We start from the raw sequence: 24,925 nt of genomic DNA, 5'->3' as shown, positions 1-24,925 counted from the left end.
TACCCTTCGGCTGATGAATTTCTGGCCTCTAATATTTGGCATGATCCTTGCCAGTGACGCCTGGATGCCGGCAGCTTTCTTAGCCGCGTACTCAACATGGTGCTTAAAATTGAGTCGATGGTCAAGCATAACTCCAAGATATTTCAGGGCAGGAGATGACCGCACCGTGTGCTGCCTGACTCGTATGCAGCGTGTTTCCACGCTCTTCCTGCTGCTTATTAGGACCGCTTCCGTTTTGTGCTTTGCTAAGTCCAGCCCCATCTCTTCTACCCACAACTTCACTTTCACGATAGCCTCGTTAGCTCTCGCTTCTACCTGCGCGACGTATTTTGCAACCACTACGACTTCTATATCATCGGCAAAGCCGACGATCGTTGTCCCGGTAGGAAGGTTAAGTTCAAAGACGCCGTTGTACATTATATTCCACAGGAGAGGACCAAGGACTGACCCCTGTGGAACACCCGCCGTTATTTTATGCGATTGTTTCCATCATCGCTATCGTACACTAACGTGCGGTTCGAAAGGTAGCTTGTTGCTATATCAAATATATACCTTGGAACCCGTATCCTTATCAGGGTTTTGCGGATAATCCCTCAGTCTGCCGAGTTGAAAGATTTTTTTACGTCTAGCGTAACGACGGCGCAGTACTTTTTATCACCGCCCGTCCATCGGTCTCCGGCTATGGCGTCTGAATCAAGCGCCACGCGGTGGCTTATGGCATCTATTGTAGACCGCGCTCTACGGAATCCATACTGGTTATCCGAGAGAGCACGTCTTTCTTCAACCACAGCTAGCAGGCGTTCATATACGACCCTTTCCAATACCTTGCCCATTGTGTCCAAAAGGCAGATGGGTCGGTATGACGATGGCTCCTTCAGTGGTCTATTGGCCTTCGGAATAAGGACCAGCCTTTGGATATTCCATACGTCTGGGAACGTCCTTTCTTCCAGGCACCTTTGCAGCAACGTCATGAAGACGTCTGGCCTCCTTCGTATCGCTGCCTTTAAGGCCTTGTTTGGGACTCCATCTGGGCCAGGGGTTTTTTGTCCCCAATCCGCTTGCAGGCGCTTAAAAGCTCGTCGGCAGAAATTGCTGGTATTGCTTCCTCTTCCCTGCCGAGGAGGTTTACCAACACATACGGCGGCCTCTGCGGGAAAAGTGTCGCTACTATTGTTCGGAGCGCGAGCGGACACGTGATTTGCGGTATCTTCTGTCCTTTGACCTTCTTCAAGGCCACTTTATATGCCGTTCCCCACAGATTAATATCGGCATCCTAGCATATTTCTTTAAAACTTCTCCTTTTGCTGGCCCTTATGGATTTCTTTGAGTCACTGCGCAAGTTTCTGTAGAGTAGGAGCAGCTCATTAAAGTTTTCCCTACCTCTCGAGCGCTGCACTTTTCTTCTGGCTTTCAAGCAGTTCGCTCTTAGGGACGCTATCTCTTCGATCCACCAATGGCACGGAGATCCTCTTCTCCGTGTATTTCGTTTTCAGGGCATGGCGGCGTCGCATGCTTGTACCAGCAACTTTGCTACGTTTTGCCGGACTTCACCAACTGTACCGTCACCACCCACGTAGGAGTCCATAATGGTGTTAAAGACATCCTCGTCAAAAACTGCATCTCTCCACCTCGACCCGGTAGTTATATTCCACCTATTACCTCTGTACTCTCTAGATGCTATGTCGAGGAAGATGGCATGGTGATCGTTATTTGTGTGCTTCTCGCCCAGCGACCACTTGCATCTGGCCACTGGTGTGTGTGTGTGTGTGTGTGTAAAATAAAGTCAGAAAAATAAAAAAAAAATTTCTTGAAAGGTTTGGCTCACAATCTGGTAAGTATCGCGGGATTTTTTCTACAAATCAATTTTAACGAAGTTTGCGACTAATATTCAAATTATATACCGAAGGCAATGGGGCAGACAAATTAAAAATTGGAGGAGCTGTTGCCACAGCAAAATGGAAAGGCATGTCTATGACAAAAACGCACTTAATATTTCAAGTTTCAAGGTTCACTTTTGAAGAAATTTTGTCTGCGTTCTCACCTCAGATGACTGCATAAAATAATTTGGTTGACGGTTTTAAACCGTCTATTTTAAGATTGTATTCCACATTTTTTTGATTTCCTATTGCTTTTTGTAGATTTCAAGTGTACGTTTATCAAATGCAGTTAAGTTTCCTGCAGTGGGGTTCTGACATTGTGTTTTGACTTTTCGCACCATTTTTATATAGTTAGTCGTGTGTAAGCCAATAGAAAAAAAATCGGAACAAATCAGAGCACCATGTTACCCATGTAAAGAAAGAAAATTTTCAGTTTTAATACATATCCTCAATAATAAATATCTTAGGCGGACTTTGTATACCTACCGTTTCAAAGAATGATTCAGTAATATTCTGACCACCAGCGTATCACCGTGAATACAAAAACAGGAAGCCGTTAAGCCGCAGTTGCTCCCGAAAATACACATGTGGGCGGGAACAGTATAGCTCGCAAATATGCCCGAACGTAGTGAATATGAAAGAGAACGGCGAACGTAAATTGCCTAAGCTTTGTGACATCTGGTCAACTCAAATGAGGATCACATGAGATAATTAGGGATATAGTCGACGAACTGCACGCTTCAAGGACTGCGTACAGATTCGTGATATAGTTGTTCAAAGTCCACTGAGGTCACTCGCCGATTACAATTAGTTTCTGCGTAGTATTTCGTGGTGGTTATTTCGTTTAGGGGAGTAGCAGAAAAAGTGGACTGGAAGGTGAAAGGAAGGAGAGGGAAGATACGTTTTGTACGTAGCCGCTATCGATGGCGAATCGTTTATACTGCTGCTACGAATCGATAATATTTTTGGAAGATTCCTACTACTCACCTCTGATAAATACATAGCACACACTCATATGCAGAAAATATAGAGACTTATTTAATATATTCCAGAATTTCTACAAAAAAATTAATTAGTATTGAATAATTTTATAAGATTTTTATCGTACTCACTGGAATCTTAATCATCATTGTTATCACAGTCTTTTTTTAATTCGTTTTTAAAATTTAATTTATCTTTTCAAAATTAGCGAAAAAATCTGCTCACGTTTCAATGCTTAAGTAAATAACAATTATTGAATTTACTTTTAAATGTTGGATGCTAAACATTAAGTAGAAGCGAAGGAGAGCGATATGAAGATAGAGAAAGAAAGAGGTAGAAAAAAAGTCAAAAGACCTAAAAAGACTTCTGAAGCTGTCACTTTACGGTTATTAATTTTATGATTTATGTTGCTGAGCACGAAATTGCGCGCAAAAACATTTTATTATCAAGCATTGTTGAGTTTTTATTGTATTAACAATAATATACAACGGCAGCCGCAAGAGAAACAAAAGCAATAGTGCTTCAAATGAGTGAAAAAACCCTAACCGCCAAAGAGTTAAGATGAATTTTATATATATCCTACACTACATTATAGAATGAGTAAACGTTCCAGTACTTTGGCGATCAGATGATTAGGCGGTGAAATATCTAAGAGGTCGTAGGATTAGCCGATTATATAACTTCGTAATCAAATGATTAGATGATTCAACAACCAGATAAAGAAGAACCCGATCAGATAACTGGCCGATTGGATCATTGAGCGTTTACACACAGAGGCATGCTTAACATAAATCTAGTTTCTTAGAGCAATTGCTTCCGTAATTTTGTATAATATAATACAGGCAGAAAGCAAAAGAGTTTCTTGCAGGAGAAGTCTCCGCATCTTTTTACACACTTTGATAAATTTTATAGAGTCGCCAAACTTTTGGATGAGCTTATCATAACACTCAGTATAGAAAAACATGAAAGGCGAAATTTTTCGACGATTCAAGCAGCAATTGCAGCAGTCAGGAGCAGCAGTAGTAGTTGTTGTTACAATAGTTTTTGTCATGCGTTTATTTACTTTTTTTGTTGTTTTTTTTTTTAACCGCAAGAAACCGAAATTTAATAACAAAAATATTGGGAGGCTGAGTGCGTCAAATAACGATTCCTACGCCAAACTGCCAAAAAAAAAGAATGAGAGTGAAAAAGTCAGAAAATACCACAATAAAACAAGAATCGCTTTTCGCTATATGTGCCTGTGTCCGTGAACAGGGTCTTCCCCCGCAGTATACATATAGGTGACTACGTTTGTATAAACATTGCGTAAATACTGTAAGCACTCCAACAGTAGTGGAAAAGAGTAACTTTGATGGTAGTAGTAGTATTATAGAAAGTAATCGTGATAGTGTGGTTGTTGTTATTCTTCGTGTTAGTGATGATGATGATGGCATTGTTATGAACAACACACATATTCTCACATGCATTAATAGATGACCATGCTTGCATGCATGCAAGCAGCTTACTAAGCACGTTGGCATCATCATCATCATCATTATCGTTGTCGTCATAGGCTATACTTATAGAATCAAAAGCAGGAGAAGCTACCTTCTGCCATTCATGTCATTGACAATAATTGTTGGGCATTGTTTTGTGTTCATTCTCTTCATCGTGCAGCGCGTTGCCCGTTGTTGTTGATGACGATGACGTTGGTGGCGACAGTGGTGGTGCTGATGCCGATGCTGATGCTAGTTGGTAGTTGGCTAAGAGAATTGTATGTGTTGTGGAATACACAAAGCAAAACTACAAAAGTTTGCATTAAAAATTCATAAATCAATTATGGAATGTGTGCATGAAAATATTATTAGTTTCTTTGTATAGTTGCGTCTTCGAGTGTCCGTCCATCTACCGTTCGTTATTTATGCCACAGATCGGATCCACTTTATAAGAGAACTACAGAGTTGTTCTTTTGCTTAAACATATAAAGTGTTTTTGTCCTTATTTTTTTGTTGTTTTATTTTTTGTCAACCAAATTATATTCACAGGCATGCATGAATGCATGCATGCGTTTCCCGACAAACGTGTTTATGTGTTTGTATTATCGTTTTGTTATAATGCGTGCATTTTTGTGCGATTTTATTCAATACCAAGATTTAATAAGAAGCCACATAATCGAACTCCATCCAACCCAACCCCATCATCACACAATCAACCTAGTGGCTGGTTGGCTACTTGGTTGGTTGGCTTATTACCGGCGTCTGGCACATTTCTTTTTCTCTTTTTTCTTGTTCTTGTTTTTCATCTTCAATTTTCAATATATAACCATTTGCTATATCACACGACTTCCTCTCATCATTAGGTTGGTTAGTCGAGTTTTATATGCAGTTCCTCAACTTTTTCTTGCCTTTTGTTTTTGATTTTCTTCTCATGTCAGAATGCAAAAAATTCGCTTGCAATGGATTGACGCTTAGGATGTTCAAGTATTTGGAAGTTAATTTAACCTGGTGGACAGTTCAGAAAGTTATTCGATAAATGCTCGAGATAAAGTGATGATGGGTTCGTCTGCTTTTCGTCCTAATTTACTGAAAATATACATTTATTATTAATATCAATAAATAAATATGGAAAATATGAAATGCGTGCAGAAAACTAAAGAGAATGCGTTTTCCTAGACACTGCTTCTGATTAATGCTTTCGTACATACTACATTGTCATAGGTGTACAGCTTTTACTGTCCTATTTTCTCCACCGGCAGCATACAATTTAAGAAATATACACATAATTTGTTGGGAACATTCAATTGATTTATAAAAAGGGAATAGAATGAAGGATTCCTTTTTTTTAAATATCTTATGAGACCGTCACAAACTTCATGTATAATACTCATGGGTTTTGTTGCTGTTTATCAAGGCTGTCGAAGTAGTAATAAAAGCATTAGAAGTTCCCATAGGATTTCGCCATTTTCTTTTGCATACTGCCATATAAGTTTCGCGAACTTTTTACTGTGATATTTCACGCAGATAACAATATATAACAATATTAAATAATAAAGCAAATATTCTAAATTTTTGTAAATTACATGAAATCATCTGTGTAATTGAAAGCAATGAAGAAATTGATCTGTCCGTAGTACTCATTTGCGAGCTGCTAAGTGCGCATAGTATGCTTCGTTATGTATAGTATATAAAAGGCGACCAACGTTTGATATTGCGCAATATAAATTTTGTCATAAAGATGTGAACTGTCACGGGCGCGAATATTGATAAAGGAGGGAATATAAGTTAACACGATCTCCCATTAGAGATTGAATTTTTTCAAATTTACCTCATGACTGCAATCGTTTCTATGGGGTTCAATCGAGGAACACTTTGCGATCGATACTTTAGTCATCTTTTAGTCATATATCTGCTATAGGTCAACAAGACAGTTTCAAGCGCTTTATTTCTTAATTGAAATAAATGCTTGATAGCTACAGCGATATGGCCGCAGATGCAGTTCGGAATTGTTTTGATGAGTTAAAGCTGGAGATAACAACTTACTCAATCATTGTTTCAATCCGTTTACGATATTGATTAATACTTAATACAAAAATTGAATTCAACTTTTTAGCTCAACAAATTTACAAATTGTAAAAAACGGAGCGCGGCACTGAAACACCAATACCACTTATAATGTGAAATTTAGGCATGGATGTCTGTCACAGTGCGGCTAATTTAGAAAAAAATAGTTCTGATATTCGATATAAGCGCGCAATTTAATTTTAATCTTTCTTTTTGAGCACTGTATAATATTTAAGTGTTAAAAAAAAGAGAGGAAAATATATTTGAGATATGTAAAAAAATGGCAACACGGGAACTATCTCTACGAGATATCTGTAAATCAAGACGCTCTGAACCAAGCGGTGTAATTGATGTGCACTTTCATTTAAAAAAAAGAAACAGCGTTATTAAACATACATGTCCGTAATCAGAAAAAATTTTTTAAAAAATATTTACTCTTGGTGTAATCGTATGAAAAACTTCAACTTTAAACGAAAAAGAAACCCACTCTTTTTTAATAGATAGTGTAAAAAATGAACTTAATGAAAATTTTGCACGAGAATGCTATTTATGAATATATTGAAAAAAATTCGAACCATAAGAACAAAAATTGCCAGATTTGAGCTTCGTGTCGGTTTGAAAATACGTGTTTGGAGAAAAACGCGTTTAAAATTTTGGAAATAGATTATGGACGTCTTTCATTATTAAACATAATAAATTAATGCGCAAATGGAAGACCATAAGAAAACCTCTCATTCCCATTTAACATAATTTTGATATTAATATCTCCTAAGAGTTCTATGTGTCGCAGTTTATTGTTAAAAATATGTCTCAACGTGATGCCGCTTAGTTTAAAATTTACTTTCTAGCACTATTAGCACTATTAGTCAGATAAAAGTATGTCTTCTATCTGCAGTTTCGCAGTTTTGAGAAACCCAAGAATAGGTAATTTTTAAGCAAAACTAGGTTTATAATCACAATGCGGACTGAATTAATGAGAAACATATACGTCATACGTTGATGACGGTATATGATTCATCATCTGGGTCGAAAAGAATAACGTTATGTTGGGACCGATTACCGAAGATCATACCGAACACGAATTTTTGATGAGTGTGCTCGGTTTTTTTTAACATGGCAATATCAACCATTCTCCACACATAGTCTCTCCAACCAAAAACTTCCTTTATGAAAGGAAGGTTCATATGATTTCTGAGCAATTTTTGTCTTTTATATACAACAATGAGGTGTCATGGCACACTTTGCTTATTACTACTTTTGGGATATACAGAAAAATAAAGCGAAAATGCTACCGATAACATTGATTTCTGAATAAAATGAGGTAAAGACTTCGTCGTTTGGTTAAAAGTCTGGAAGGCTAAGAGATCAGTCACGTCTATCCTTTGCAGCTTTCAACAAAAATTGCCTTAGCCTTATTTGCAAACGATGCGGAGATAAGAAAAATTTACAAAAACTTTAAAATTACAGCAACCTTTTCACTGTCCCATCACAAATCTTTTGTAAAAAGGATCCCAGTCGAAATATTAATAATAATAAGTAAATACACTAAGCTGTGATTGGTCCTAAGACGAAAAAAAAGTTTTCGTCAATTTTTATCTACTCATCATAGAAATTATAATTAAAGGTTGACCGTTCTTACTTTATGCCAAAGGATCTTCAAGGCAATGAAATGAGACTGAGTGCCAGGAGATAAGAAAAATGTTTCCAATTTTGTTTACTTAAAAATAAATACGAAATAATTTTCGCAAAAATCGACTGAAATTTTTACAAGAACTTAACAATGAACACTTCGGTTTACGGATAAATTTGATATGAAATGATTTTCTTTTAGAAGATGTTATATGGCCCCCAACATATTGCAATGCATTTGAAGAAAGCAAACAGAAAAAAGAAGAGAGAGGAGTGTAAGCAGAGCTCGTATTATGTATTGTGATATTTTAAACATCTCCATTACTGGCCTGGCGTATTCGCTTTGTTTCCTTTTATTTTTTTTTTTTATATAACATTTACTGTCAAGAAACAGTGGAAACATTTGCAAAAATGTTATTGGTTTAAGATATGCGCCATATAATTATTAACCATTAAACTTTAAACTTTCCACAAATAGTTATTTATGATTACGGTACATTCTGTAACTGCTATTGAGTCATTTACATACTCTTGATTAGTAAAATTGACAATTGATAAATTATAAAAACACGTACATCGGTCATGTAAGAAGCGAAGTTTTATTCACTCAAAACTCTCGCTTTCATTAATTAATGTTAAATGTAATTGTGCGATTTTTCGAATGGAATCCCTGCTTCTTTTCAGGTGACAGCATATTATTGGAACAATTTTCCAGAATTGAAGATATTTTATAAGTACTTTTCAGAAAACTGAAAACGGATGCATGTACACGATAAACAAAATAACGTTTCTTTATAAAGTGATTTTAATGTAAGACATGTTGAGATTTTTATTACTGGACGTTGGTGGTTGGCGTCATATATCGCGCAATAGTAATTATATAATACTTCATATTAATGCGTGTTCGACATTTGGACCTACGATTTTCATAAGCTTCACTTTTTGTATTTTGCCGATCGACTCGAGGTTATATTATTGCGAAAATGTGAATTAAATTCGACTTGTTTCACACAAACAATTTGTAATGTTTTCAATCAAGATAATTTACCGAATGCAACACCACACGAATGGTGTGCTCGCTTCCATTCCTTAAATTTTATTGTGGGAGATGCATTCCGCTCTAATGGAACTACCATTGCAGAAGTAGATATATCTGTAGAAATTTGACGTACAAGAAAGCATGACTAAGTCTAAGGAATTAAATATCTTTCTTACAATAAGTTTAACCCATTTGTGTAGTTCGCGTAAATATATAAAAGAACTCCATGCTTGGGTATCGCATGAATTGCTGATCAAACACTTAATTGATCGGAATTCTGCTAACGAGTCGTTATTAAAACGCCGCAAAATCGATTAATTTTCGAAATTAATTATTATGGCGATGAGAAATGCGTAAAATATTTGGTAAAACGATTTGTTTTAAATTTAATGACTAGCGCTTCAAACAAAAACAAAAGCCACAACAGTGGATGGAAAGAGAGACATTATCTTTTTGATGGCCAGGTTGGTAAATTTTGATCCATTGACCCCATAGCGCGGAAAATGTAGCCGCTGACTACAATTTATTTCATTCCCTGCAAATGTGCGTTGTGAGTCTAGAAAGGGCTTTTAATGATTTTCACCCCACCAAGTTTTTCTCCAATAATCCGCAGAAGTTCTCCGTCGACTATTGTCCGAAAAAAACCATAAGCTCATAGCCATTATGTACTTAAATAAAACTCATTTTGAATAAAAAAAATTTAATAAAAGACCAGTAAGAACATTATAATCTGGCAAGGCCGATCGTTAAATACTTTGAACCTATTCGCCTAGTACAATTATTCCCCCGTTTTGATAACAATACATCAAAACTTACAAATTATTTTCACGTAAAGCCATATTTTTCATAAAAGCCTACATAAAAAATCATAAGACGTGATCCAAATATAGCAAACCTAAAAATTTGATTGTTTGCTCTGCTCTCGTCATAGAAAGCTAAAAATTGTACTGTCACACTGTTCATTACAAGTCTTATATAAAGTGAGGTCCAAGAAGTACAATCATGTGTTCCAAACTTGGTCCATTTAATTTTTATGTTAAATTACTATCATGAACATGCTTTATTACAAAACATTAACAATTAGCGTTTTTTGGCATGTAAGAGTTCACATTTCAGAAGAATCTTTATATGTAGTGCGGAAGAATCTTATAGGTGCCCGAAAAATAGACCTACGTGGTTCAAATTAGCAGAGTTAATTTCTGTATCAATTTACTATTATGTACCAATTTTCCTCATGAAATATTGAAAATTAGACATTTTTTACATTATGAACATTAAGTTTTCGTAAGAACGGTTATGTGGGAGGTGGCTGAGAAAAATTACGTTTGCCGAAACAAATTTTTCATCCAAATTTAGAATGTCAAAATATTGTTTTTTCCATATAAAGACTTTTAAAAATAAGACGTTATATGGGAAATTCCCGGAAAAATGGATTAGTCCCAACTGTTTTCGAAAGCTTTCGTCTTTGGGGCAAAGCACGTCAGTATGTCAAATTTCACCAAAATATCTCAGCAACTGCGACCTGTAAGCTGAGTACAAACTTACATTGACCGACATCAGGTGATTTTTCAGGGTGTTACATACGTCCGCAACAACTTGACGTATGCATGATGTACGGTATAATGATGGAACATCTCCAACTTTTTTCCGAAATCTCATATAATATCAACAAAAAAGGGGGAAACTTTTAAATACTACAATCTTCCCGAAAGAGAAAATATTTCGGACTACTATTCTTTATATATATATAATGCTTGTGTGTGTATATATTTTTTTTCAAATCGAGATTAATCACTTTGTATAATTTATACTTTAAAGTTACCAATAATACCTAATAAAGATGTAGGCCAGCCAGTGAAACATTTATACTCGTCTGCTTAGTAACAGAGTAAGAGACACACAAAAAACCAATAACCGGAAAACGCGTAAATATGTTTTGAGTTTAACACCTACTAAATTATAGGAATTAAATGCAAATCTTATCTAATCGAAACCTAAAGCGATATTTATGATTTACGTCTTTAGCTAATAAATGTCCACTGGAGAATAACTGGTATTGGATCGAATATAATAGGTTCGACTCCGTATTAAGCTGAGTGTACAACAAATGGAAAAAAAACACACACACAAGCGTAAACATACATATGTACATATGCATTTGTGTTATATTCGTAGTACAAAAAAACTTGCCAGCAACTGTATATATCTATGTATACAAATGTGTGCATGTGTATATATGTGCATAATGCTTGTAATAAGGTTGAAAAATAAAAAGAGAAATAATAATAATAAACTCGTTCACAAAACTGTATCATTATCAAGCGGTTCTTTTCAGACAATAAATGATAGTTGCATTACGTAAGGTAGGGGGCATAAGTAGGAATGTGCAACGAGTCGCGCACACAGCTGTAAATGCGTTCATCAAGCTTCCTTGGCTTCTCCTGGTTATTATCAGCACGCAACTAAGTTTAAGTGTTATGGATTTGTTGTTGTTATATTTCTTTGAAACAAATTTTTTCCTCTTTTTGTGTTGTTTTTTTTGTCTCTTGTTAGTCTTTTTTCTTTGTCAAGTTTAATGCTTTATTTTACGTTTTAACTATAGCTCTTTTTTTAAATTGTGTATAGATTTTGGGATCCTTATGACTCGTGACTTCCAATTTTTGTTTGCACGTGTGTGCGTCTTTGCAAGTTGTTGTGCATTAAGTCTTTTTATAAGTTTTAAAGTTTGTTAGTATGATTGTGTGTAAGTTGTTGTAGTTGTTTCGCAGTGCTGTTGGAGTGTTAAATGCCAAAAGAATTTATCGCAGAAATTATGGCAGTTACGATATAAAAAACAATAGAGTCCCATCAGAACCCATAAAAACAACAGCAATAATAAATAACTGTAGTGCTGTATGTAAGCAAATAAACACGGGAATATGTCTACATTCATACATACAGACCGAACACATTCTTATGCTTTCATGCACATACATGTATCCATTGCATTGCTCTTCCTTCACTCTTGAAATAAAGAATTATTTTGCTGTTTGAACAGCATTTAAACTTACATGTGAAAGATTAGATTAGTTTGGCCAAAAGAAAAAAAAAGGATTGCATATCAAAAAAAAAAAAAAATTATTCGGGCCAGCACAATATTCACCTTCTTTATTTTTCTTCTTCTTCCTCGTCTTTTTCTATTCGTTTCTGTTTTTCTTTGCATTCATACCTTTATTATATGTTTCTTAACAAGTAACGCGCTATATGAAATCAATGACGGCTACCGCACTTTTTCTGTATGCTTGTTTTTGGTATCGGTTTTCAGCGAAATACATACACAATATGCCTAAGCATTCCGGTCATAAAACGTCTTTGTGCGTTTTTTGTTACTTCTTTAATCTCTGACAATCATTAGGAGTAATTTGATATGTGTATTGTATGCGTACCTCAATTCATAGTAGGGAAAAGAAACTCATCATATATGAGGTATATATATTTATAACCGTATATATCTCGGTACTACACAATGTATTATTATATAGTAGGCAAATAATCTCCGCATAAGTAGTAAATTACGAAGAAGTGAAAACCTTTTTTATATATCTATATAACAAGACACGTACTATTACTACGTATTACGTGGATCATAGTGCGTTGAAGGGCAATAAAAATTTACATATTTTACTTCATGCACCATATGCACCATTCGTAATTGCGCTTTGCAATAATCAATGTGATCATGAAGCTTTTGCCGCAATTTGTGTCAAGTGTAAGTTAAGTTGTGGAAAGCAAATCAAAAGATGTAATTCGCTTGCATGCATTTTTTAAACTTTTTAAGGAAACAATGTATGTATGTATCGATCACCACAAGATGATGAAATAATGAAGTATATTAAGTTTATCAGATTTTTTCTAAATTGACTTAATCCACGTCAAACTGTTTTCGTATGTTCTAAAATTGAGGCATGAACTCTGTATCTTAGTACCTTGAAAAAGAAATGTACAAGGCAGCCATAATGAACTCATGAGGCCATTGACTTAAACTATGTTAACGCTCGAAATTAGGAATTGTGGGAAAAGATGGTTGAATTCTTCTCAAAGGTGAGACATTGTACCATGACGAGGAATCAGGCCAAGATACTTAATTGGAAGCATATGCAAAAGGTAGATTAGTCGTTTTCACCTTATAAATTTCCCAAACAATCACACAAATTCTAGATGATATCATAGTAAAATTTGACAAAAAGAGGAGCTAGAACCTACTGCGATATAAGATAATGTCAAGAATTCATCCATCTATCATTAACCAGTATTTAACAATATATAGAGACATAATGATCTGAAACGAAACAAGTAAGAGAAAGTTCGGTCGAAACCGAATCTTTTATACCCATCATCGTTTACCTCAAAAAAGCCGAAAGAAGTGAAAAAACACAGTTCTCATGCTCTATAATATGGAGTGGGCGTATTTGATTTCGTCTATTTTAAAATAAATGTTTTTGTCATAGAGCCATGTGGGCATTAAGGGCGTGTCCTTTGAAAAGTTTAGGTCAATTTCAAATTCTTTTGCAAATTTTTAGGCGATATCTTCATTTTCGCCAACGAGAGAATATTTACCAAAAATATTACAAAATGAAGCAGACGGATGGACCGACGAACAGGCGGATATGCTTAGGTGTATTTAAAATTTAAAACTGGCTAAGAATTTATATACATTATTGAGTTTTTGAAGCTTGTTTCTGCGTGTTAAAAAGGTATTGAACAAGTAATTAAATTCTGATGCAATAAATATTATGATGTGGACAGACTAAAACGACACGAACAAAACATTATGCAGGCTTCCCTTTTATAACATGCTATTTGTAAACATTGTTTCGGTACAGCAAAATATCAAATATCCGTTCCACCAGATTATTCTTCAATTGGAGAACTTTGAGAAAAAAAAAATTGATTAGCTCTAATTTTTGGTGAAAATTAATTTTGTAATCACAATTATATTTTGAATACATTTTTAAATTTTATATTTCATCGTAATGTTGAACTTTATATATACGTATATTTTTTATAAAAACTTGCCGATAACTTACTTTTTCATATATATGTACATTCTGAACGAGGTTTTAGTTTTCATAAAATTTTACACTGTGAAACTTTGTTTGGATTAAATGGGGTACACATTGTCTTGATCTATATTATTCCAATGGATTTCGATACAATACACCATACACTGCCTTGATTAATGGTATATCTAAGCTTAAATTATAATATTCTGTATTATATCTTAATTTAAATAAATAAATAAAAAAATTTCGTATAACATGGCTTTCACGCAGCGTTATTTCAAAACCGTGGTATATTGAAAAAGCCCATGTACAATGTACTACTTAATATCACTTTTTATTAAGAAAGAACGCACTTCAACTTAGATTTTCAAACAATGAATAATTTCTCACCATTGATCCAAGTAGAAGTTGTAGCGTTTGTGGTACTTGTTTTAATATCTCTCACGGTCATAGCAAATCAATATGCAAGTAAACCTCCAACTAAAATATTCAAGTGTATATGTAATTTTCACGTCAATAAGCAAAATTTATTCTGCAACCTGTACATAGCTCCCAAATAGATAGATGGCAAGAATTGTTTTGCAGGCGATAAATTATCTGAGAACGAAGGGAAGGCTAACCTAAGACGAGCACACAACAGCTCGCATGGAAGGTAAGGGTCTATACATAGCTGAAAAAAGGAAACCCCATTTCGATTTCAAAGTAAGCCAAATTCTAAAAATAATGGCCAAATTTTACAATAACGGTTCGATTAAGCTCCGCATACTTGCGAAGAAATTTGGAATGCTTATGGTGAAGATGCTTTGAAAGATCAACAGTACATAAATGATTTATTCGCGTCTGCCTTGGAAACTTCAAATTTGAAAGAGGCGTCACGCAATGTTTTTGCGGGAACGGAAAAAAAAACTTGAATCATAAGCTGCTCTAACCTGAACAGATAATTGATTATCAATGAATTAAAGCAGCCAGAATATATCAATAAGCGTTATCTGTCATCACGATGATGCCAGATTACGCACATCCTTGCATGTTTTAATGCATCCAGCAGAACGCTCTTAATGGTTTAAAGGTGACATATAAGACTGTTCAACCTTTCAGATGTTCTACTGCGGAAGTATAACGATTCCACCTGAAAAGTAGTAAAAACTTATCGATCAAAATGAAACATATTTGATTTAATAAAGTTTAGGTAAAATATAAAGGGAAAGCTTATATTGTGGTCGTAGTTTTTTCCTTGATTTAATATATACACCGTTAAACGTAAGATACTCAAAATCTATTTAACTTGTGACATTATTATTGAATAGTTGAACTAAGCCAAAAACTTATGGAATGTGCAAACAAAAAATAGATGTACTTGAAATCCTTATTGAGTGCTATTTACGCCCAATTTTCAAAATATCACAAAGTTGATATATGTATAATTGTATTGTTATGAAATTCGCTTTTGCTATGATACAGTTCGTATCACTAGATCGTGGATATTTTGATCAAAAGAAATACACTCCAAAGTTGTTTTATATTACTACTTTGTCTTTCACAACAGTAGAAATATTTATTTACGATTTATTTTGGCCGTACTCTCAACTTCTACGTTCTTGCCAAACTAACTCTACTTTTCACAAATATTCGATTATATACAATTTTACAAGAATGTTACTATACCTAAATTTATGGTTATGGTTTAATCCCAGCCTGGTTTTTCCTCTAATCGTTTCCATCGGCCTGCACCTGCATGACGAGCCTGCGAATATGCACTTAGCTTTTACCTGTTTGCTTTTCCAGTAATCGTTTTCATTGGCCTGCAGCTGCATGAGGCGCCTGCGAATGCTCATTTGGTTTTCCCTTCTTTAGGGAATTTATTCTTACGAAAATTACTTAGCTGACATTTAACTGAATTTGGGATTTTCGTAACAGTATATATATTCTAATAATATACTCGGCCTCCTAATATATTTTATGTTCTAACATCACAAACTGGTCTAAATATTTTAAGATGTGTTTCAGTTACAATACGCTTTCTTTTAATTATATTGGACATAACAACAATAAGTAAAGGAATAACTCAAAGCGGTTATCGTCACTTATCGAAACAGGTTAAATTTCAGATGGCATACCATTAAAAAAATGAGGAATATCATGACCACTTAATGTGTTAATCCTCACTTCATTCCTTCACTATATCCAATCAACATCGTGAAAGTTAGGGTCAAAACATTTGAAAAAATTCGCTTGCATCATAACATTACAACGCCCCAATGAATCCTTAAAAAATCTATTCCTCTAGTTTGCAATTGTTGACACAATCTCACTATCAATAAAGTATTAAATTTATTAAAGTGACTGAACCAACTACTTGGTCGACCCCTTAAGACAAAGAACAGATAATCTTCGTTGCTAGTTTTCATCCTACTTTCTACTCTCAGAACTTAAATAAACAATAATAGTAATAATAATAAAAAAAATATTACATTTTCTTTTAATATGTTCGCTGTAATGCACCGCTTACCGTGCGACCCAATCAGAAATTTAAGCTTGCCATGAAAATATTTTCTAAATCTCGTGAGCCTTTTTTAATGCTTTTTCGTATTTTCGAAAAGAAGTAGTTTATTTTATAACTCATTTATTTATTTTGCTGAAAGGCACATCATTTTGGAAAATTATTAATGTAAACTTTTTTTATATCAAACTTTATACGTGTATTGGATTTTTTTATCCAAATGCTGCATTGACCGCCACGTACTGAAGGCTTTGAAGATATTAAACTGAAAGGAAAATATTCGCGCAAGTAAGATACCAAATAAGAAATCCGGCAACTTTAACGTACATGGAGCGACTAGTTCACCAGCCTTTACTTTACACAAACTGGTTGATAACTGTCTTGTTAATCAAACCTCTGTTGAGTATTTTTTTTTATCGGGCTTGCCTACGAAATGCCATAGCATCAGTTCCTGGAAAAGCAGTTTGTTTCAATTGGACCCAAAAAATTCATGCAATGAATGTGTTAGCAAGGAATCCCTATCTGGGGATGAGTTCAAATGTACAAGCAAACGGTTACGGAATGATCATAAAAAATTTTGATATATTGATCGCTCAGTGTCGCTTCCTAAAAAGCGACAACAATCTATGATTTGTAAACTCGACTACCAAAAGCATAAACGTCGCGGCCATTAAAGATTGTATTCTTATTGACAACGATACCTAGCAATATTTTTTTATGCCTTCAGCAACCAATGAAAACAAAGCGTAATTTCGAAGGATATTAACGTCCAGTTTTTCCCAATTAGAAGATGTATGTTAGATGGCTTACGATGTTATCAGGATGGATCTTACCATTTACGATGTTGGTCTGATTACAAGACTGCCTGATTTGAAATCCATTTATTCCGTTATATACCGACTAGTTAATAAGCGTCACATATTCCAAGGAAACTTATCTACTAATATTATCTAATTTTTAAATATATGGCTTCTTGTCGCTTATGCAATTGCGATTGTCAGTAAAAGGAAACTTGCAATAAGATTGATTTGTTTTTGAGTTAATATTTTTCTAGTCTACAATTATCAAATTAAAGGAGAATTTCATTTTTTCTTTAGTTTTCAATTCGTTTAAGTTATTGGTACAAATAACAAAAGCAAAAAAAAAACAAAAAAAAAATCTAAATGAATGGCTTTTCCGTAAACACCTAACTAACCTTATTTGTTTATTTACTTAACCGACTTTTAATGCTTGACGGTATCGTGGTTATTTTCTGATTTTCATTTAAAAATTTTTTTTTTCGTTGCCGGTTTCAAGAAAAAATAACCTTCCGAGTAAAAATCTTAAAAATAAGAAAAAACATCAGGTACCATAAGCAGAAACTTTCAACACACAATATACTTACTTATAATAACCCAGTCAACTAGGCACGCAGGCAGCCAAGCAGCCAGCTAGCTAGCCAGTCAAGCAAGCGAACAGAGTCCGGAGTCATTCAGTCAATATAGTTTCATTTTGAAGCAGTATCTGAAATCAGTACGAGTGATAAATTGAAAATTAATGAAGTGAAAATAGATGGAACGGATCGCAAATTGCGCCAAGCCAATAAAATATTTTGACATTTGGAGTTATCGTCTTAATCTGCTTCGATGACTTTTAAATGCAGCAACAAAAACAAAACAAAAGCAAAAAAGAAAAAAAAAAGACTAAACGTAACTTAAACCAAAGGAACGCAATTCCTACTATTCATCAGAGAAGCGTACGGATTGTTTTATATTTGTTATTGTCTTTAGGTAGAAAGAGGCATATAACAACACAGACACACCGATAGAGCAGCATAAACAGAAACCTTAACTCAAATGAAACGAAAAGGCTACGCATGAGCTATACTTTGTTTTCATTCAGGTATAAATAAGCGAACACATATATAGTCACATTTATGTTTGATATATACATATATATAGATATATATATTTTATGTATATATATGTAGATATATATATTTTATATATATATATATATATAGATATATGTATTTTATATATATGTATATCAGTCGACTTGACCAACTTATTTCGTATATGTTTGAAGCATACCGCCACAATGTTTATTAATGTTGTTGTCGCTGCGATTGTTGTTCGATTTTTTGTCTTATTTCGCATGTATTTTCTTACGTTACTGCTTACTTTCAGTTACTTGGCGGTGGTGTGGCTCAATCTGTTACGGCACCGTTGGCTAGCAGTGCCCCCTCGCCGCTGTCCGGCTCAAATGAGAATTCTTTAAGTCCATCAGGTGGTTCGGTCGCTTCGATTTCCAATGGTCCCTTAAGTCCAGGTGCAATTTCGCAGACATCAACTAACAATGCGGGCAGTATGCCGTCAAATCCTTCAGCTTCTTTAATGACACCAGCAACAACAGTATCCGATGGTACATCAGCGACGACAGCAGTAGCAGCGGCAGCAGCGGCAACGGCAGCTGATGTGATGAATCCAATAAATGCAGGTTCTTCGCCATCTTGCTGTGAAAACGGACGTCCGATTATGACAGATCCCGTCTCTGGCCAAACTGTATGCTCGTGTCAATATGATTCGGCTCGTTTAGCATTATCTAGTTACTCACGCATGCCTGCGACGAGTGTTGGTGTCTATGGGTCGCCCTATCCCTCCACCGAACAGAACCCCTATCCCAGCATCAGTGTAGATAGTTCAGCGTTCTATACACCATTGGTAAGTCATTATTCATCTAAATACGATTATTAGTCAATTATCATTTATCTGACTGTAAAATAGTAAGTGAGACAGAGGTAGAACGAGCAGCATATCTGCTAGACAAAGTTAGACAAAGTGGTGATGAGGGAAATAGGAAATGAGAGAGAGAAAGAGAGCGTATAGGTGCTGCCTTCTCTTCTCCAATTATCTTGTAGATGTCAAACATTTAATTCAATTAGTTTAGTTGTGCGTATGCAGATGAATAGTCGGTTGCTTGGTGGATGGGAGAACGATGCACATCCGCATAAGCATGACTACGGTTATCATTATTTGTGTTATTCCCATTACATAAACGTACCCGCATTCATCAGCAAGCGTACGTACCAATACGTGTCGTATCGCCTGATATCGTACGGAAAATAGTGAAAACCCTTTTTAAATGAAAATTGACAGTATGTTTAGATAGACTGACAACCAACTGGCCAGCAACGGCCCAGTTTGTTGCGTCTTTAACTACGTCATAATATTGCATGCATACATGCACACATCAAGCAGGCGTATGCATTCAGTACACTTAATCAGATAATGCTATAATTTTCAATTTTAACTTTGTATGCCTGTCCGTTATGGCAAAGACAAATGGCTTTTATTTGTATTTCTATTTATTTTTGTTATACTATCATTATTATTATTATTTTTATAATTTGAATTTATTTTTCTTTTTAATTTGATAAAGTTGACATATATTCACTTGATAAATTTTTTTTTTTCGGCACGGCTTCGTATTAGAACCATTTGTGACTTAATTATGATATTATAAATAGAATTTTATAACTTTATGGAGTTCGTAATTGTAGTCTTGAAGTCTTAACCATTTCTTTTTTTTTAAATTTTCCAGAGCAATCCCTACAGTTTAAAAGAAAACTCCAGTGGCAGTGATATGACTACTTGGACTTCAGCCGGATTACAACCAACTCCCAGTTATTATTCATATGATCCTACATTCGCTTACGGGTAAGTTGATCGACAATAGAGTTAAAAATTTTATAAAACTAACTTAAATTCGCTTATATAAAATGCATATCGAACTGACACAAATAGCTTTAAAAGGAAAGAAAAAGAAATATTGCAAAGACAAACAACTAAATTAAATTAAAACAATCTTTATGACCAACTTAGGATTTGTTGCTTAATCTAAAACTCGTTGTGGTGTTGCTTGAATTGTAATGTTAGCCTGCGGCAGATCGTTTTCCTTTTTTTTTTTTTTTGATGTGCAATGAAATAGACCACCTCCTCCTTATTCTCTCATTCTAGTTCTTTCCCGGACTGTCTGTCTGTCTCTCTCTCTGTTTTATTTAGACAGCCCCAAGTAAATAAAATGCTCCTTTGAAATGCAGCTTAAAACAGAAAAATCTTTTCATATGTTTTAATGGTTCACTCCGGGGATTTGTCTTTATTGTTTTCATTGTTGTTGTTCTTGTCGTTGTTGTTGTTTTTGGTGAGTTTTCTTCACACATTTCACACTCAACAAGTGTTCAAGATAAGCGATATATACAGTAATAAAAGAGTTCTTGGATATATCAATAAGAAATAAAAAATTTGTTTGCAAAATTTCAATTTTAAAGCAAACAAAAAGTAAGGACAAAAATGAAAAATAAACTAAATTGTGTGTATAAAATAAACGAATTAATGAAAAAACGGAACGAAGTTTTTTAATATTTAATATCATGACGTTTAATATGATTTGCATTAGAATTTTTTTTAAAAATTAATAGCGAAATCGACAAGATTCTAATTAAATAGATCCCATAAAATATTATTAAAAATTATTAAAAGTTTACGAAATATTTTTTTTAGAAAAACTATTTTCGAAAAAGAATTGTATGACAACGTGCCCTTTAAAGTAAAAGTATATTTATAAATTTTTAAAAAGAAGAAAATGGACCTTCGAATAAGAAGATGGAGGGGTGCCAAGCCGTTACGATGACCGTCACGATAAAGAAGGCATGAAGACCTTTGGGATTTTACATCACCCGTCTACTCATCCAGTCCGTTACTATTCTACACTTAGGCCAAGGCTTTTAGGTAGAGCTTTTCTATACGATCTCAACTACCTCTATTACTGATGTCGGGGCTATAAGCAAATGTTTTGAGTTCTGTAACTTTTATAAGCCATCTGTTTTGAAATTAAGCTTCTGTACATGTCCACAAGTAATGCTTATGAACCAATTTTTGTTAAGTGTACCATGCGGCAGGCGATCTTCTACTTTAACTTAAGCCAATTTCTAGTGCTGATATATAAACGTGTGATAGACAAAAGATATCCAACGTATTCTTCATCAATATGTGTATCTAAAACGACTCAAGCCGCTCTTCGTCTTTCTGAAACTTTTCCGATTATCGAAAATTGATTATTAAGCTAACCAGTAAATGTAATCGGTAAATAGACGTGATCCGACAAAAATCATAGGCGACCGTTTTACATTAAAAGACTTAATTTGTAAGCGGAAAAGAAGCAAATTTCTCGTAATTGTAATTTACGATCTATGATAATCGATCTGAAGTGAGCCATACGTATTAATCATTGTAAAAGCAATCTGCGTAGCACCTATTAGTCGATAATAGGTTATCGAAAATTCTTCATTGGTATTCGAATACAATTGTAACGTCCTATTCTCCGTAACAGAGAATGATGTGTTCTTCAATGTCATAATGCCAGGAAGTATGCGTAAGAGATCCCGTAAAAATTCTGATCTTGTTCGCAAGTGTCCGTCCGTCTAAAGCCATTTGTTAGTCGCGAATATGTATTGGTTTCAATGCCCATATAGCTGTAAGTCGAATCGTATAGCAGATGGTAGTCTAAAATTTGATGACATGAATTTTGCACAGCTCTCTAAAGGTTTTCATATGCACCTTAGAAATAGTTTTGCTAGGCGAAAGACTAATAAGAAGAGAATAATAATAAGATCGTTCTTTTAATAGTGATAAGTTAAGAGACTATTGACGTATACTATACTCGAAATGGGATTTTTAAATATTGCAATAATTAAAATTGGCAGTACATTTAAACCTTTTTTTTATGGTCTTACAATTGCAGTTATGGCCCATCGTATGATTTGGCCGCTCGTCGTAAAAATGCTACTCGAGAATCTACGGCCACTTTAAAGGCTTGGTTAAACGAACATAAAAAGAATCCCTATCCTACAAAAGGTGAAAAGATCATGTTGGCAATTATCACTAAAATGACGTTGACTCAGGTATCCACTTGGTTCGCCAATGCTCGACGGCGTTTGAAAAAAGAGAATAAAATGACTTGGGAACCGAAAAATAAGACAGACGATGACGAAGATGCTATGCTATCGGATGATGATAAAGATTGCAGCAGTGCAGATATGGATAAAGTAGGTGGCACTATATACTCTCAAATGCAAAAAGGTGAGTACCATTATTTCTAAAAACTAAAGGTGAATATATCCTGTTATATGTAAAGTTCCGCTAACATTTTACATTTACAACATTTCGCGTGATATCATTATATAAAAGGAAACTAAATTTCTTTAAAACTAAAGGTTCTCTTCACAAAAACCAACTAAATTGTCTAAACACGTTGTATATGATGTTTTGGCGGCAGAAGTGCCAGCTTAAAATCTAAGGCTTAAGTTTTTATTTTTTGTGTGTTTTTATTCTTTGCTAAGCGAAAGCCAAAAAATGAGAATAAAGTGTTCTTGCAAAGGCAGACTAAAAATATAATATAATAAAAAAATAGAAACAGAAAAAATATAGAGAATTGCCGTCTTGTATTTAATAAGGACTATTTAAGGACTTTTTGATCTTTTTCGCTTCTTTTTTTGCACTTGTTTAACTACAATTACAATCGAGAAGCATTTAACAAAGTCTTAAAATCATTTATTTTTGCGATTCTGATCGTCAACAAAGTCTTACATTGTTTTTGCTTTTTGTTATGTTTTTCATTTGTTATAGATAATGATATAATGAAAAATGACCTACAAAAGAATCATCAAAAAGATAACAACAACGATTTAAATGACGACAATAACAAACCAGAAAATTTAAGTGCTACCACAGCTGCTTATAATATGACACATGGCAATATTTATAGTCCCTATCAGTCGGCTCAGCATTTACAACATTCCTATGCCTACCAAACAGATCTGCAAAGTTACTCGATGGTTTATAATACACCAAACGCCCCTAGAGACGATTGTGGCATACCGTTGCCAGCTAGTAAGCCGAAAATCTGGAGTTTAGCTGATACGGTGGCCTGTAAAACACCACCTCCCCATAGTATGTATGGTATTTCAAGTGCTGTTCATCATCAACAATCACCAGCGCAAGCACAAATTAATGGACAAACACGTTCATATTATGCTAATAATGGACAAATGAATCATGCGGGAATATCTAATAATTCTACAGCCTTGACTCTGATGAGCAATTATGTGAATAATACAACATATGCCAGTCGTTCAGCTAATAACAATAACGGAGATGATGGCAATTATGGTGCAGCAGGTTCTCAACCGCATGGCTATCATGGCAATATGAATGCTATGGCTAACATAATGCAAACCCAGCAGCAACACCTTCAACATCAACAGCAGCAGCAATATCAATGTAATACAATAAACCAAAGTCAGCAACAACAACAACAACAACAGCAACACCCACATCAACGTTTGGGGTTCCCCGAAATACAACCGGATACACCACCTCAGACACCACCCAATATGAAACCAGGCCAGAGCCTAAATTCTCTAATGCTTACACCTCATCATACAATCAACTATTTACATAACAATCCAACAGCAGCAGCAGCAGCAGCCGCAATAGCAGCAGCAGCACATAACGTTTCCTATACTAGTGATATGTCTACGACAGCAACTCAAAGCAGTAACGGAGCTGGCGGTGGAGAATGTTCGGGTGATAGAGCTCATAATATGGAAATGCGATAATTATGCAAATGAAGTACATTTAATAATAATAATAAAAATAATAATTATAAAATAGTTATAATAATTAAGGGAATTGTGCAAAAAACCAAATAAATCGAAATAAATTAAAAATAAGAAAGAAATTTAAGAAAAAAAGATCATTAAATTAGAAAAAAAAAAAACGGTGAAAACATTGTTTCACCCCTGGACGAATTTTAGATACATAACCATCCCTATGCAGAGCGACATAAATGTAAATAAAATGTGAATGAATAAATATCGATTGGTTTTTTCCTTCTTCACTGATACCGACAGTAATGAGATCAATTTCAGGTATGACTTCGATAAGTGTGTTAATAGAAATCCGCATACCATCGATAGTTATAGATAGTGGTAAATCATTCGTTTTTTTTTCACATCTTGCTTTAACTATGGATTTGAGTGAACCGTTAATATATTACAATGAAGGTTCATTTTTGGTTTTCTAACCCTACTGGTTTTAAAATTGACAATTTCAGGATTAAGAACGCAGAGAGACAGCTGGACAGCCTTAAAACAAAATAGGTTCTCATCTTATATACATGGCAATTTGTGTGGTAAAATGGTTCAGTGACTATTACATGCTATATAACAGAATAGTTATAACCTCTCATTTTATGATGATGGCTATATTGTTGATTAT

The 24,925-nt window shown here is 34.6% G+C and overlaps 1 protein-coding gene across 3 annotated transcripts in view; it reads left to right on the top strand.

The window, feature by feature from the left end:
- Nucleotides 1–24,299, top strand: part of LOC119637979 (homeobox protein araucan-like) — a 39,012-nt gene extending 14,713 nt beyond the window's left edge. For all 3 annotated transcript variants that reach the window (XM_038034476.1, XM_038034474.1, XM_038034473.1), the window contains 4 exons: nt 18,776–19,309; nt 20,190–20,305; nt 22,389–22,726; nt 23,273–24,299. In XM_038034476.1, coding sequence (XP_037890404.1) covers nt 18,776–19,309; nt 20,190–20,305; nt 22,389–22,726; nt 23,273–24,264 — 1,980 coding nt within the window. In that variant the 3' untranslated portion in view covers nt 24,265–24,299. The remainder of the gene's footprint in view (nt 1–18,775; nt 19,310–20,189; nt 20,306–22,388; nt 22,727–23,272) is intronic.
- Nucleotides 24,300–24,925: the final 626 nt, after the last annotated feature.

The sequence above is a fragment of the Glossina fuscipes genome, unplaced genomic scaffold, assembly GCF_014805625.2.
Source record: "Glossina fuscipes isolate IAEA_lab_2018 unplaced genomic scaffold, Yale_Gfus_2 61, whole genome shotgun sequence".
Classification (NCBI taxonomy): domain Eukaryota; kingdom Metazoa; phylum Arthropoda; class Insecta; order Diptera; family Glossinidae; genus Glossina; species Glossina fuscipes.
The sequence above is the reverse complement of the archived record's forward strand: the minus strand, read 5'-3'. Positions and strand labels throughout refer to the sequence as shown.